The sequence below is a fragment of the Tasmannia lanceolata genome, unplaced genomic scaffold (genome assembly GCF_043159265.1).
Source record: "Tasmannia lanceolata isolate RefF3 unplaced genomic scaffold, GAP_Taslan_0.1 ptg000037l, whole genome shotgun sequence".
NCBI lineage: Eukaryota > Viridiplantae > Streptophyta > Magnoliopsida > Canellales > Winteraceae > Tasmannia > Tasmannia lanceolata.
This window is the reverse complement of record NW_027518714.1, coordinates 52055793-52073133: the sequence shown is the minus strand read 5'-3', so window position 1 is coordinate 52073133 and position 17341 is coordinate 52055793. Positions and strand designations below refer to the sequence as shown.

At 40.1% G+C, this 17341-nt stretch overlaps 1 protein-coding gene across 1 annotated transcript; it reads right to left on the bottom strand.

Moving 5' to 3' along the window:
• Window positions 1-10288: 10288 nt before the first annotated feature.
• Window positions 10289-16530, bottom strand: LOC143860704 (F-box protein SKIP14-like). The gene is made up of 2 exons (XM_077371491.1): window positions 14561-16530; window positions 10289-12197 (listed from the first exon to the last, which is right to left on the bottom strand). Exons 1-2 carry the CDS (start codon window positions 15731-15733, stop codon window positions 11637-11639), a joined length of 1734 nt encoding a protein of 577 aa, XP_077227606.1. The 5' UTR covers window positions 15734-16530; the 3' UTR covers window positions 10289-11636.
• Window positions 16531-17341: the final 811 nt, after the last annotated feature.

Below are 17341 nucleotides of genomic sequence, written 5' to 3'. Positions count from 1 at the left end.
TTAGGTTATTGTTGGTTAAAGTAAGGCAAAATGTGGGTGTCTACAGTTATATGCAAAACATAAAGCATATAAACAACATATAGGGGTGCTTAAGTTAAGAATTAGAAACCAAAGGTGTTCATTGACTGAGTTTTAATCATTAAACAACATCAAAACTTTACATAACTGGGTCTCCATGGCATTTAGTTAATTCTTCAAGAGTTTGAAATCAAAATTAAACTCAAGGCCCACTTTAAAAAACCCAAAAGTTATAAAATTACACTGGAATTTTAAAATCCAGATTCCGAACACCAAAACAGACCTTGGAAACGGGTTCATAATGGTCTAAAACCATAGGAATGGTCTAACCCAAGTCCAAAACCCCAAAATATTTGACTTAAAATCAAACTTACAAAACCAAAAGTCTTGATTTTACACTGTAACTATATCATACAGTGCTTAAATACCAAAAATGACCTCAAAAATAGGTCCAGAACGATCTGTAACCTGAGGAACCAATCTAATCCGAGCCCAAAACTCCAAAACTTTTGACTCAAAACCAAATTTATAAAGTCAAAAGTGTTAAAAATACACTATAAGTGTATTATACAGTGCTCAAATGGCAAAATGGATAGCAAAAATGGTTTCAAAGGGTTGCAAAACGTTCGGAACCAGTTTTACTTGGGCTAAAACCCTAAAATATTTGACTCAAAAACCAAGTTGAAAAATCAAAAGTTTTTGAATTTACACTATACCTATATGATACAGATGCCAGATGCCAAAACTGACCCAAAAAATGGATTCAAAATGGTGCAAAACTTCCGGAATCACTATAATCTGGCCAAAAAATCTCACAAAAATGGGCCAAACTGAGTCAAACACAGATTTGGGCCGTTTAGGCCTATGGGCCAGTTCAGGTCAGGTTGGGCCATGCGGTCTGGTGGGCTTAGAGGGTCTACTGGGCCCTTTTTAATTGAAAAGCCCGTCGCGGATCCTTGATGGGCCCGCGCGGCCCGGTTCGGCCCGCCAAGCCCGACACTATTCATCGTCTTCTTCATTAAAATAGTGAAAATTCCAGCAAAATTCGAAAAAACACTCAAAGTTCGATTTATTATTGCGGCTTCGTTTGAAGTCCGATTGAGGCTCACAATACGCCGTTGGACTCGTCTCTCGACGAACTTCGCAACCACGCCGAAAAATCTCCGGTCGGACAAGCCGGTCGCCGGCGGCACACTGTTTTCCGGCAAGGTCTAAAACTTCCCCAAAAGTTAAAATTTTCATCTTTAAATCGCCGCCAAACGCAATCCTGACATCGGATCGACGAACCATTTGTTGCGTTGGATTCATGGGAACACAAGCAACGTTTCAGTGCCATTTAATCATCGATCCGACTCCAAAATTGATGGCGGCACTCAAAATACAAGTTTTCACAAACCCTATTTCAATTACTTTTAATGCGATTTTCTCGCCATTTTCTCGCCGGAACCGTGGCTTTGATACCACATGTAAGTGTTCGATACAATATGAACACCGGCAACGGATCTTAGCGATTCAACATTGAGAAAATCACATGTAACGCAAAAGCCACATCCACCGTTAGGATTATTTCCTAACATCCAATTCATTTTTTAGCAAAAGCTCAACCCACCCAAATTGTGTGCTTAGGTTAATAAAGAAGCTCTTCCTTTTTAGGACTTTTAAACCAGATAGGTAATAAGCTATTCCTTTCTTTGCCAGATATCAACTTCATTCAGGGAGGGCAATCCGATTCCTTTCATAGCTAGGTTAAGAAACTCTTCGCATGAGTTCTTTAGAGTGAGATTTGATACCGATATCAGCTTCCTTGACATGACATGTAAGTTTCCAACGTAATGGTGATTTTAACCCCTGTAGTCTTACCTAAACTTCAAAGGCTCAACTCCACAATGACAATGTTCCTTTAAAATCTTAAGCCCTAAGAAAAATTGCAAAGTGGCGTGTTGGAATAATGAATGAGAATTGGTGTGGGCTCTATATATAATCCATCATTAGATTTAGCTAAAATTCAAGAGATGTTCAAGGTGGTTTTCTTTAGACCTGGCAAACGCGACCCGTGCCCGCGGGTCGACCCAACCCACCCGCAAATTTGCGGGCACGGGTCGGGGTTTTAGTGACCCGCCAAAACCGATCCACGGGTGACCCAACCCGCAAAAACATGGGTCGGGTCAGGTCAACCCTCGGGCACCTGCGATTTTTTGGATTTTTTTAACACTTTTTATTTTTAAATAGAAAATGAGATCAAGGGCTAAGAGCATCTCACTTTTTGAGCTGGAATAATGCACTTGTGTCTAGAAATCAGCCATTCTAACAACAAATCACTTTTTGAGGACTCCCAACTTCTAGCAGCTCATGGGCATTACTAATTTACTATGCATGAATACACTCCCTATTTTTTAAAATGGAGGATTGGAAGGTACAGCCCACACCATAGGATGATCCAAACCGCGCATTTGATGGGCCATAATGTAAATAGGTTTTGCCCAAAAAATCAGTAGCATAGGATGATTCTAACCCTCCGATCTAAAGACAGACTGACAATATGGAAACTTCTATATATCGAACGGTTGAGATCGTCCTATGGCAATGATTTTTGGGGCATGATCTATTTACGTTGTGGCCCATCAAATGGACGGTTTGGATCATCCTATGGTGTAGGTTGTACTATCCATTTTGAAAATTAGGGGGTGAATTCATACATAGAAGGGGGTGAATTTATCACCGCCCAATAAAAACTATGTTTTGGAAAAATATGCGGGTAACCCGCGGGTCGACCCGACCCACCCGCACTGGGCACGGGTCACCTGGTTGCTGATCCCCAGGAATGCGGGTCATTTTGACCCGCACCCGCATGACCCGTGGGTCGACCCAACCCGACCCACCCATTTGCTAGGTCTAGTTTTCTTGCTTTGATTACTCTTTAGTCTTTATTATGCCTTTGTCCTAGCCGAGCATAGTGGGCCCACCACTTTCTTTGAAATTGGCCTTGCTTGTGTTGATCCTAGGCCTACAAGTTAGGGGTTCAACTCGGGTTGGGTTGGTTCCGGTTGAGGCCAATCCTAGCCCAACCCGAGATAACATTCCCTTAACCCTAACCCAACCCAACCCGAGCCTCAGGTCGAGGATGGTCAGCCCTGACCCAACCCGTCTAACTTGTATTTTTTACGAATCCGAGTTAACTTAGGGCCAAACAGAAAAATATATAAAAAAACATAATCCTAAGAAATTGCAATATAATCAGGATAAAAGTAGAGGACGGAGGTCTGGTTGCCCAAGGCCTCAACCCTAACCCAACCCAGCCTAGCCTTTTTCAACGCTAACCCAACCCAACCAGACCTGAGGAGATGCCAACCCATCCCGAGCCAAAATCAGGTTGAACCCGTCGGATTTGGGTTGAGCCCGACCCAAGTTGCACCCTTACTACAAGTCCCGCAAAAAAATATGGTTCCACTTAACAAAATGGGGGGCCCACCATTTTCTTTGCAATTGACCGTGTTTGTGTTGATCATGGGCCTAAATAAATTTGCGTACACTTTGGGTGTGCCTACACTTCTAAGAACAAATTGTTTAGGGTGATTATATGTTTATACACCATGACTACGCTATATTCAATGCAAAAAATCAGGGGATTGGGGGATCATAGGATAAATAAAGCAACCTATAACATTAATCTTTACATTTGATGAACAACTGGTGACTTTGATCCATTCTCCAGTGCTAATAGGTGCATCTATTATGTTTTTACCCAAGCCTACAAGAACCATCCAAGGATGAAGAATTTAATTCCTAGTTTGTTGATGTCATTTTAAGTGAAGAAGAGATGATATTCTTTCTCAGCAAGAGAGTAGGAGATCATCCAATCTTTTCAGGTTTTAGAAATATCATGATGGGGGAGAAATTTCTAAAACTTGGATTTCTTGCTTAAAATTCAAGATTTTAAATAGAAGCGAAACGGACGGTCTCCTTCTTCTCCCATCTCCCATACAGGATTTTTAGGAAATCCAAGATTCTAAAATCTGCCTATCCAAACAGCCCCTTAGGGTTTTTAGAGTAGGCAATTAGGTGTGAGGTCTTCCAAGATTTCTATTTCTAACTATGGCATTAGATTCCAATTAAAACATTAATTTGCTAGAAATCGCATTCTCACACAAACTCCTTTTAGCGACCACCTTTAGGAACTTTACTAATTATTAAGGACTTCTACAGATGTCAATTAATGTCCTACAACACAATGTGATCGATGTGGTTGTAGAGCGCGACACGATGGAAGATAATATGCATTTGAAATGCCAAAAAGATTACAACAAGAAATACTCTAAAATTTATGGAGATAATGGAAAATGCAAGCAAATTCCATAGAACTTCTATAGAAATCTGATATGGATACAACAAGAAAAAAATATGATATGAGAAGAAGCTAAATCTACCATGATCTCAAAGTAGAAAGAGCGAGGAAGAGAGTAGATCCCCTATAAGCTCTTCTAGCTCTCTACCATAGTTTTCCCTTCAAAATTCCATCAACTCCCCAATGGGTCTAGAAAAAGTTCTCATTCTTAGCTGGGAAATACTCAATCAAATATATATAAAAAAAACTACCCCAAATGAGGGCCATGCACAGCTATTTATAGGGAGGATGGATGAATGAGAGGCTGCCACTTGTCTCCTTTGGCTTGTGGTCTCAAGGACACCTGTCATCATTCAAGGAGCCTGGTTTGTTACACATGTAGTCCTCAAATGCCACACATCCAAATCTCCATACCACAGTGGTCCCTTCCATGTGGCCCAATGTGGCTCCAACTACTTGCTCTTTGGGGGTCATGTAGACTTCTACTGATGATGTGGGTTGTAAGGAGGTATTTGGCAAACTCCTTTGGGTTTGAGACCCACTGTTTCTTATGCCATGTGTGTGCTTCATTGTTGTTATATGATCTCACTGTAAAATCAATGTATAACATTTAACTTGAAGGTAATTGAATGAAAAGAACACAAAGGTCTCCCAAATTGGGAAAATCAGAAATTGGCTATGTTTGAAGATTTCATGAAGCCTAATTTGAAACATAGCTCAAGTGCATGAGATCCTTACCATTCATTCCGTGGGCTCCATTGCAGAACCCAAATTACTCAGGATGATCTTGGGGACTTCAAATGGATGGTGATGGGGTCCGGATTCAGCACTGATGGGTCCGAACTCAGCACTGATGGGTCCGAACTCGGCACTGATGAGGTCCGAACTCAGCAACCAATTGGCTGTTGACACGTGGCCCTCACAGGGACCGCTGCAAAGCCAACACCTGTCCCTGCTAGGTGTGACACCTGGACCAATCAGGGACTTCCACCTACCCTCCCTAGGTATGAGACCTGGTCCATACAGAGGCCACCACCTGTCCTGGACAGGTGGCTCAGAACTACCACCTGTCCTAGACAGGTGGCTCAGAATCACTATAAATAGCCTTCACTTGTGCTAAGGTGAGGGATCTGGAAAATCAAAACCCTAAGCTTTTGCTCTGACATTGCTCTGCACTCCTGCTCATACTGACTTGAGTGTCGAAGCGCCCGTCCGGAGCACCACTCCGGGTTGGTCCTCTGACCCTTTATCTTCTTGTCTGTGCCCTTGTGCAGCGCAGGACTCCACCAGCCCTTCAGCTGTGGTGTGTCAGATCAGCCTTTCCGGCCCTACCATAACCTGTTACCAATTTTAGACCTAACAGATGGTTTAAGATATAAAGCATAAAATAAACACCCCAGATCAGTGTATATCTGTTTTAGAATCGGTTGTCTGCTACTCTTTCTCATAAATAACACACAAACTATGTTGAGTAAGAGGGCACCTGGATAATGAATGCCAAAAGAAGTCATGAATACTTATAGATGGAGAAAGAGATGTAATGATAGAAGATGGGAGATGGTTGGATACAAATAAGAGAAAAATTGTTTAGAATGTAACATGTGTATTTAAGTGGAAGAATGAAACAAGGGGAATGATATTCCCACCCCTATCAGTTGATTTGAATTTTCTCCACTCTTGTTTGCTTATCTCGACCATCTTGGTCTACCCTTTGATCTAATAAAATTACAATATTTCAAAAACAAAGAAGAGATAATCTCCTCATTTACCTAAGCTTATATTATTTTCCTTTCCTTTTTTATTTTTCAAGAATTCATTATCTGTTGTTTTTTAGTATACCCCTTCATTTGATTTATATATTGGATCCAAATGGGTCCGATGGATGGATGATTTCGATTCCGTATAAGTTAGGTCCCAACTTGGGTTTGGATTCAACCCGGATCCAAATCTAGTCTCCTAACCAGATCATGACCTAAATTTAATTGGGTCCAATTTGTTAAAGTATAAAAGATTAAATACTGCCTTTCTCCAACAGCTTAAGCTTTTGGAGAAGTTGGTAAGTTAACATGGTATCAAAGCAAATGCCTAGGTTCAAACCTCCTTGGTAGCAAAATCCACATGCAATGGCTAAACCCAAAAGTGGGGCCACATGTGCCACGTGTAGTCCAACCCTAGAAAGTGGGGCCACACGTGAGGAGGAGTGTTAAAGTATAAAAGATTAAATACTGCCTTTCTCCAACAACTTAAGCTTTTGGAGAAGTTGGTAAGTTAACACAATTATGTTCAATTGGGATCTATGCAATACAAGGATGGCCAAACTTGCAATTTATAACTAAGCTCCTCAGTTTTACATAATCTCAAAAATACCCCATCTCTTTAATAACCACCCTCATCTTTACTCTTAAATATACCCTCCACAATGTCTTAGTTTGTAATCTAAACATTTTTGTGGATCAACGACTTCATCTCTTCCTTAGTAAGGTCACATTTGGAATTATACAAAAAGAAGGGGCTTAGAAATAATTTCAAAGATTAAGAGGATGTTTTATATGATATAGAAGGTTCTCAAGGACTTCCTTATGAAAACCCAAAAAAATCCATGTAAGAAAAACCGTTAAAAAGTCGTTAGATTAGTGTCTAAAGATGTATATTCCCAAACAAACAAAACCATACACGAAAATTCTGGCCATGACACAAAAAATACATCAAGTTCTTATCTCAAAACCAGTAATGAAGAGAGAGAGAGAGAGAGAGAGAGAGAGAGAGAGAGAGAGAGAGAGAGAGAGAGAGAGAGAGAGAGAGAGAGAGAGAGAGAGAGATGGATAGAGGGAATTCAGGAGGGTTTTCATGGGCAGATCAATGGGATTACAACCCAGATCCTCCGGCACCACCGCCGCAACCGGAAAACGAAGAGAAGAAGGAGAAAGACAGTAGTAACAAGGGTAAGAAAGGATTGAAGAGGGTTAAGGGCTGGATGAAGAATCTTTGCCATAAGAAGTCTAACAAATAGAATCTTAACCCAGCTCTTTAACTCTTTTGAAGCCTTACTCACCCTTTCTTTTCCTTTTATTTTTCTTTTTTGATGTGTGTATTAAATTTTTGTTAATAATAAGTTTCTAATGCTCTCTCTCTCTATTGCCATTTATTTTGCTCCCATCATGTCATGAATGAATTAACAGATATTGAGGATGGATCTCATTTGATAATCTATGCATAAAAATTCCCTGAACAAATCATCTTCACCGTCGGATGGTGCACAATCCATTAATCTGGAGTATCCAATGGCCCATAAAACAGATTACTGATTAGATGGTTTCAATCATTTGGGTCCGTGGGATTTTTGGCTTGTTGGGCCCATCAATCGGACGGTCTATATCGATGGGCATGTAGATTGACTGGGATTTACATGCTAAGTTTCTGTATGTGATCAATTACAAATTATAATTCCCCTTGTACATTGGGAAAGTGAAGTTTAATTTGTAGTTGTTTTTTGCCTTGACAAAGAGGCTAATAAGATCCGATTAGGGATTCAATTAACTCTAACAGGGTTGGGTCTAGTTAGGACCAACGGTAGCCCAACCTGGGTTAGCATTACCTCAACCCTAACCTGATCGAACCCAAGTCTCGGGTAAAGAAGGGTCAACCCTAATCCAACCTGCCATTTAAAATCATGATAAATTCACGATAAAATTAGAATAACAGGGTCGAGCTGCAGTAGGCCTCAACCCTAACCCAACTCGAAATTAAATCTGATTGACTTTTGGCTTTACCCGACCCTAGCCTTAACCCAAGCCGATGAAATGCTAACTAAACTGGACCGGCCCAAGTTGCGCCCCTAGAAGCAATCAGCTTTTAAGATTTTTTGCTAAACGTAAGATGAGATGTGAAAATGTAAAATTTGCACACTAGAACGATTTATGAGCTTAGTTTTCATGGGAAAAAACCCGGACGGGTGCAGCTCTTTGGCTTAAAGTCAAGGCTATGCTCCCCAGTGATGCGAGTTCGAATCCCCTTAGTAAATCCAATGCGCGTGGTTTACGGGTGATTGCGCGCATCCATAGGGATTAGTCCCGTCCTAAAATGGGGTCAGGATACTGTTGGAGTTCCACGCAAAAGCAAACAGTCCCACATCGGTAAAGTGAAGTGGATGGGGATGGGTTACAAGGGAATGGGCACCCTCCCTCTAAGGGCTAGCTTTTAGGGGTGAATTCTACCCGGTTGAATTCCCTACAGATATCCTATGTCATCAAAAAAATGGAAAAAAAAAAAAAAAAAAAGTTTTCATGGGACAACTGCAAATAATGATAACGTTTTGCACAAGACATGCATAACACAAAACACGTTGCCTAAATATGGACAGTTTTAGTCAGTTTTGATAGTTGCTTTTAAATTTTAATTTCTTCTTCATGTGTTTTGTATGTTAAGCATTAATTTGGGTCTTGATGGCTTTGATAGTTATAGACTGTTGTTGGTGGTTACTTCCGTATTTATTTTACGTAAAGGATGTGTAGAAGTCACTTAATTAATAATTAAATATAAATGCAAACCTCCCAAGAAAGTTGCAGGTTTTCTCATCTTCTCTCATACAATCTTTAAACACTTTTAACTTAAGCACAGAAAAACTCCAGGCAAGAATGATAAAAGCCAAGCATGCAATGATTCAACAAGAAAATTAGTATTCACCTTTCAAAAAATTAGGCATTTGCCGACCATGTCATTGGTTTTATCCTTTGATTTTTTTTTCTACTCTCAGTACTGAACTTAGGTGGCATGCCTAATTTTAAGGATGTCAAATCCATTTGGTAAATGATATTTCCACTCTCCTTTTCTTTGTCCTATGATAGCTAAACACAAATGAAGTCATTTTCAGGGAAAAAAAGAGGACAAACAGGGATGGAATTAATCATTTTAAGGGAAGGACAGAGAGCGTGGGGGGTTGTGTTCATAATGCTAGAAATGGGGGTGGGAAATATTATTTCACATAATGCTAGAAAATGGAGACGAACCAAACTAGTGTCAAGATTAGACTTAGTCAATTTGAACTGGGTAGATCCTTTCACCTTCTTCATGAAAATTTTCTAAAGGATTCATTAGCCGACCGCCAGAAAATGGAAATAATCAAATTTATGTTTAAATTTGAGTCCAATAATCGGTTTAGCGCTCACAATAGGTTGCCATAATCTTAAAAGAACAGGGCCTAAGGATTATCTATGAAATCCATAATCGGGTATGCTGGCACGTCTGTCAGCACGACATAGATCATTCATCTAGTGGGCGCCACAATGGTTAGTCCGGTGAGTTTAGGAAGTGGCATTGTTCATTGGCCTCTCTCTCTCACACACACACATAAATATTATTCCTACCGTAATAGAGAGGCCCTTTTATTATCTGAAGCTAGGCAATGAGATACCTTCAAGTTTTTGGACTGCATCACTAATAGCCACTAATCTATTAGGATTTTTCTTTGTTTATTGGAAGATTGAGAGAGAACCCATTCATTATGCAAATGTCTCACCCTAACCAAATTTTATTTTGACGATCTTTGTTGAATCCTCATCGTAAGAATCAGTTAAACTAATATATTACTTTGTGTGGTCATCTCATGACTTCACGTACGCTTTAAAAAAAGAATGCTGAAAGTTTTTTAATGATTTCCAGCCACACTTTTTTGAAGATCAAATCCTGAGTTTTTTTAATGATTTCAAGCCACACTGTGAAATGCTGCCACCATTTGTGAAAATGTGAACTGCTAACATACCCAAAAGAAGAAAAAACACACAGCCAAAGCAATTCCCAACAACCAACATTCCATTATAAAAAAAAAACATTTGAATACTAGCATTTTGAAGTGGCTAACAATACCCAAGAACTCTGCCATAGCCATTTTCCCAGTATCACAACATACCCAAAAGATAAAAAGATAAGACATAATGCACATACAACTAGTAACAGATTATTTTATTTCTACTATAAGTTACAGATAAACTTGGAAGACAGGACATTCAAAACCTTCTTAATCAATCGAAGGTAGCAGTGTCTCTAGTACAAATATATTCCTCGTAAGCAAGGCTTGAAGGTCTCATACAACTAGAAACAGATAATTTTATTTTCCTATCAGTTGTCTTCAGTACAAAATACATTCCTTCTACGCACTTAAGAGGGATGGAGAGCAGTGGCATAACTGCAGATAGTTGGAACAAAACAAAACAAGGCCTGCATTGAGCGTCTGAAATTGCAAAAATAAGATAAAACCCGTCCCCTTTATTGGTAAAAAAAAAATAAACAATTTCCTTTGAGGAATAAGCATCAGCTAACTCTATGCCAACAGCCGCAGGAACAAAGCAGACGCAAGCATTATCTGGAATGACTGGGCCTAAAGTGTCCTTAGGTGGGCTATGCAAGTCCTCTGTCAAATCCTAGGACTCCAAATGCATCACACAACAGGACTCACCCATTGCGAGTCCCCTCCTCCATACCAATGTGGCATGATCCTGTAACCATGTCATATGCGGCGGGATAAATGCATCAATTGGAATGTCCTCCCTTTTTTTCTTTTTGGTCTGGTTTTCCAATTTCTATTTTTTTTCTTGTCTTCCATTTCTCTCTTTTTTTCTTCTTCTTCGGATTGCAAGCTTCGGCTTGAATCAATCAAGGATGGAACACTGGCTCAAGCGCTGACAAGCCAACCAATCAAGAACCCGTCCAATAGTTGGCTTCATTTGCATCTTGATAGCCAAATTAGGGCGCCATCCACAATCCAAATTTCCAAGGCAAAGTTAGTACTTTCTAAGAATATAGGTGAAAGCGGTACCTTGTCTCATGGTTTTCCAATTTCTATTTTTTTTTTCTTGTTTTCCTTTTTTATCTTTTTCTTCTTCGGATATTGCATCAATCAAGGATGGGACACTGGCTTAAGCACTGACAATCCAACCAATCAAGAAACCGTCAAATAGTTGGCTTCATTTCCATCTTGATAGCCAAATAAGGGCACCATCCACAGTCCAAACTTCCAAGACAAAGATAGTACTTTCTAGGAATATAGGTGAAAGCGGTACCTTGTCTCCTGGTTTTCCAATTTCTATTTTTTTTTTCTTGTTTTCCTTTTTTCTCTTTTTTTTTCTTTCGGATCTTGCATCAATCAAAGATGGAACACTGGCTCAAGCGCTGACAATCCAACCAACCAAGAACCCGTCCAATAGTTGGTTTCATTTCCATCTTGATAGCCAAATAAGGACACCCTCCACAATCCAAACTTCTAAGGCAAAGTCCGTACTTTCTAGCAATATAGGCGAAAGTGGTACCTTGCCTCCTGGTGGAAAATGGTGTGCTTGGAGCAAGCACCCATCTCGTCTTGTCCCTCCTGGCACTGGAGTAGCAGCTTCCAACAGCTCGAACAGAGCAACTCAAGACAAAATGTCTCCTCATACTCACTGTCATTATTAATGCATCTCCCACACTGGACACACCGTGCGATGCAAAACGTGCATGCCCGGCAAGGTTGAGCTGCAGGTTCTTTGCCTTGGCAGCTCTCCACTGGGCAATCATAGACAAGCCTCAAGTTCTGACATCTAGGGCATATCTCAATATCGATGGGAGGTTCATCATCACAGGTGAGGGAGGAATAGCCTCTGTGATAGAACCGCGGCTTGTGAGCCTCGGGCTGCTGGCGTTTATCTGCACCTAACAAGAACCTCAGCTCTTCGAAGTGTTGGTGTGTTACACCGTAAAGCCCACCAATCTGCAGGCATCTAATCCCTGGTATACATTGGGAATTGAAAATTTTTAAGCTGTCCACGATGCCCTCAATACTTAATCGTGTACAACCAGACACGCTCAACTGCATGGATTAAAGAAACACTCGTTAGATAATAGGACAGGAAAAATGAAAGACCACATAAATATGATATAAGGAGAAACCATTGCAGAAAAGTTCAATGTTACGGATGTTCAGCATATAGGAAAAACCAAGCAAGGGTAACAAATTGCTTTGGAAATTCCAAAGAATTGAGCAACACATGGCTTCCTTCACCAATGCAAAATTAATTGGCGAACTCAAAGTTAGATCACTGAGTAAATTTACAAATGACAGAATCTTTTACTGGTTCGGTTCTATACCATGCCATCGGTGTTTTTCAAGATTGTAAACCTTTCTTTTTCTTTTTTCTTTCACCTTGTTTGAACAAGTGAAGCTTTATTAAACAGGGAAATACCAAGCTAGCCAAGACCAACAAGGAGACAAAGGGAAAAAGAAATGCAGAAAAAAAAAATCTACAATCTTGGCATCTCATGCCAAATCTTCAAACCTAACCAAGAAACCCCAAAATTAGCCAACAAGTCAATATAAGTATTTCCTTCTATGTGAATATGATAGGAGGAGCACTTGGCTACCCTCCAGAATGTCAAAATTTTCCTAGAAGAGGAAAAGATATTTCATTTGGTCATATTTTCAGAGGCATAAGGACGATCGAAAGTTGAAATAATATCTCTCTCGGATGCCAAATCTGAAGGAGGATGAGTCTATAGAAGGGACGCAAGGGGTGTTCCTGTCGTTGGGCATAGCCCGGGTAATGGGGATCCTCATATCGTGCAGCATAATCTGGATGCTGGTGAAACTCAAATCGTGGAGCATATCCTGGGTGTGCGTGCCTAAGAGGTGGATGAGGATCATGTACCCTAGGTGGTTGCGGTTGGACATGGGGAGGTGTTGGGGCACGTGTAGATTCAGTTCCAGCAGCGGGTACCTCCTGACTGTGCATAGCCGGTGAAGTCTCTAGGGCAAGAAGACGTGCCTAGAAATCTTGGATAGTGCGATCCATGAGATCCAAGTGGGACTGCAACCCTTTGAATTTGGTGTTTAACCCTTCCAAACAACTCAATTATTCAGTTTGATTCCATCGGACTCAAGTGGTAATCAAGACCACTACGTGTGGGCATTCAATGGGAAAACTAACAGCAAAAAAAGAACAATCTCAAGATATTGTCATTGCTACCAAAGAAGACCAATCTCAATATACATGGTTGTGGATAGCCAGATAAGAGCACCATCCACAATCATGCATATTGCTATGGTGAGATCTTGTGAGATCTCATACGTGGGATTGGAATGAATTTCGTGGGGTTATTGAAATTTCTTGTTTGTGAGAATTGTGACTTCTTGGAATTCTTGCTATTTGCATGCATGTGTAGATTGATTACATAATTAAATTTACTCATGGATAATCTTAAAAATCTCAATCATTTAATCATATTTCCATGGTTGAATCATAGAAGTTGTTCCCTTCCTACATTACATATGATATTGCCTCTCTGGAAATATATGATATTGCCAATTTGCTAGAAATGGATGTTAGCAGATATGTTTAAGCATAGGGACAATCTCTGCCCCTTGTGAACCTGAGCAACAAACCCTAAAATTAGCCAACAAGTCAGCAGAAGTGTTTCCTTCTCTTTGAATATGAGAGAAGGAGTGCTCGATACCCTGCACAATGTCAAAATTGCCTTGGAAATTTCAGAGAGGCAATTGATATTGCTGATCTGCTGATCTGCTGGCAATTGATGTCAGTAGAGATGTTTAAGCGGAGAGGCAATCTTTGCCCCCTGTGTAACTGCCTTAGCTTTGTATTTTTCTTTTATGTAATAAATCTGATATCTTAGTAAAAAAATTAAACTGTCAAGAGCATAGAAGACATTGTCAACATATCCAGAGAGCATTCAAGTACATTGCCAAGTACGAATTGGTAATTCCATGTAGATGCATTGTTCTATAAAGGAACTGGCTAGAGATACGGCATTGGTAAGCCTGACTACCAATTCAGAAACATATAATATTCAACAATGAATGGTTACAAGCCATTTGTGTCAATATTTCAGTGCCAAGAGTCCAAACATTTCAAAATAATCAGCTATATACCTATAAAGTAAATAAACTTGCTGAAATAAAACAAATCATCAGAACCCATACAAATACCTGCTAAGAGTGCCAAAAATAAGGCAACCACATCATAGAAAACAAAATGGTCAATAAACAGAGATAGGGAACAACATAAGACATTATGAATTCAACAACATGACGGGCAGCAGTGATGAATAATAATAATAATAATCTAAAGCAAGAGCAAAAGATAATAGAAGACACTAACAAAAGAAACATACACAAATGATTTGATTCTATGGATAGTATAGAAAGCTTTAGTTACTGACCTTTGTAAGTCTAGGATTGCATTGTAGTACACGCTTCAGACCATCATCAGTGATCCTTGAACAATCCACCAGACTCAAGCACTGCAAATTGCCTTGAGCCCTTCTACTCAGCTGTAAAAGAGCATTGTCTGTAATCCTTTCACTCAATGGCTGATCAATGTGAATATGCCTCCACAGAAGTGCATCAGTTTGAACCGCAGAACGCAGAGATCTGCAAACACTTTCAGCAGAAAGAAGATCCCTAACACCTAAATAACCAAGCGCAAAGATCAAAGCCTCATGTGGAGCTCCTCCATCTCCATCAGAGCAAGTCTCAATGCACTGTCCCATTACTTCACTTTGACAATCAATGACCTGTTCATCCTCCTCACCAAAACTCAAAAACTCCTCTGCATCCCAAATTGAGACAAATTCCCCATCGCAAGATTCATCCCCTAATTCCTTCTCTACCCACCCATCAAACCCGACATATGAATTCAATCTCTCACTCACATCTGAATTATGGGTCTCGGATTCGAGCACCATAGCCCTGTTAAAAAAGAAGTTCCATCCAGTAACTAACTTATAATCCCCCTTCATGTCTTCTTCGAAACCCTCAGAGCCCATCTCGAAATCTTCGAGCCAACCAGCAATCGCAGTAACGGTTGCACCCAAGTCCATGCCAAAAGGATCCGACGGCAGGAGGTCTAGAACATCACTAGCGATCTGTTCGCAAGAATCTATCCTATCCCCTCTATCCCTTCCCAAATCACATGAATCCCCAACTTCCCAATTGCAACAAAAATCCATCCTATCTCCTCTATGCCTTCCCAAATCATATGAATTCCCAACTTCACAATTGAAACAACAATCTATCCTATTGCATCTATCTCTTCCCAAATCATATGAATCCCCAACTTCCCAATTGAAACGACAATCTATCCTATTGCATCTATCCCTTCCCAAATCATATGAATCCCCAACTTCCCAATTGAAACAACAGTCTATCCTATCGCCTCTATCCCTTCCCAAATCATACGAATCCCCAATTTCACAATTGAAAAGGTCGGGCTGACCAAAACCCTCACCTTTCTTCTCCCCAAAATCCTCCATAGAGAACCCAATTGAGGAAACCAAATCGTCCTCTGATCGATACACGGGTAACGCATCACAAGAGGGGAAATTCAAAGTCATTCTCTACGTGAGAACCCAATATATAAAAAAATCGTTTTCCCCAAAAGTTGAGAAAAAAAAAAAAAAAAAAAACCCTACATAGCAGAACAAGAACGCAAAATCCAAAACCAAGAAGATAAAAGAATTAAGAACCGAAACCCTAGATTCCACAAGAAAACCCTCGATTTTCTATGAGCAACAAAAAAAAAGCACAAGAAATTTCACCGAGCTTCTTGTTAAGAACCTGATAATAATCCAAAAGATATTCTATAGAACCAAAAAAGAAACCCTAGAGTTCCTACCCTAACCCTAATTAAGAAAAAGAAACGATTTTAACAAATCAAAAGCAGTATCAAATGAATCAAAAGAAAGAAGAAAACACCTAAATGATTTTTTATTTTTTTTTTGAATGTTTTTGGAACCCTAGAAATCGATTAGGATTGGAAAGGGAATGGGAAATTCGAGAAAACCCTGGACCAGGTAGGAGGTGGAGAAAGAAAGATGTGATTTACTGTGGAGGGGGAATGAGATAATTTAATAGGATTTGATTGTGGGTATGAATCAAACTAATGGATTTTGATTTGGGAAGAAATTTAGAGATGGAGGAGGAAAAAGGAGAGAATTGGATTTGAGAGAAATGGATTTGAGAGAGAAAAACTGAAAAAATGATAAGATTTATAGGGAGATGGGCGGGTAAGAAGGAGACATGACACGTGTCAAGTTGAGGAGGAAAGATGAGATGGAAACTAGTGTTCTTCGTGGAGGGAAGGGAAAAAGATGGCGCCAACTCTAACTCTAACTCTCTCTCTCTCTCTCTCTCTCTCAAACACGCAGGTCAAATTGCTTGGGCACCAAACTAACCTAAATACGCACACGTGCAACGCACCGCACGTGCGTTCTGGTTCGGTCACTTTGGTGTAAGCTTTCGTTAGGGAAGTTATATATTTGACCCCCTTCTCTTCCCAGGGCCAGCCCCCACTATTGTGTCTATGAGACACGGGTGCAACTCGGGTCGGGTTTGGTTGGGTTGAGGCCGACCCGACTCAGGAACCCTATTTTCCAACCCGAACCTGACCTGAGTTTTTAAGCTTAAAAATTTTTTTAATAAAAAAAGTCGGGTTTCACTCGGTTCGGGTTCCCTAAACCCTCCTCAACCCCAACCCGAACTCAACCGGATGGAAAACTCTACCTGACCCAACCTGACTTTTTTTCCAGGTTGAATCAGACCCACTGTTTGGTTGCTGGAATTTTTTGTGGAACAAAAAACTTCCTAGGAGATTGGTGGGGAAAAAAACTCCCTGGAAGTATCCCAGTAAAATAAAAATCCCACGTTTGGTTGACCAGACCATGGTTTTAAATTTCGACCGAAATCCGAAATTTCGAGAAAATGCCTTTTTTATTTTTTTTTAAAAGTGTCACAAAATTTCGGCCGAAATTTCGAACTTGAGTACCAAATTTCGACCGAAATTTCGGTTTTTCGCAAGTCCGAAACCAGTACCTGAATTGAAATTTTAAACTTGGACCAGACTATGGTGAGAATTGTTTGGTTGCTTGAACCGTTGGTAAGAAAAAAATTCTTCTACAAGCTTATTTTTGGTTCTTGGGATTATTTTGGTTCCTGGGAGTATT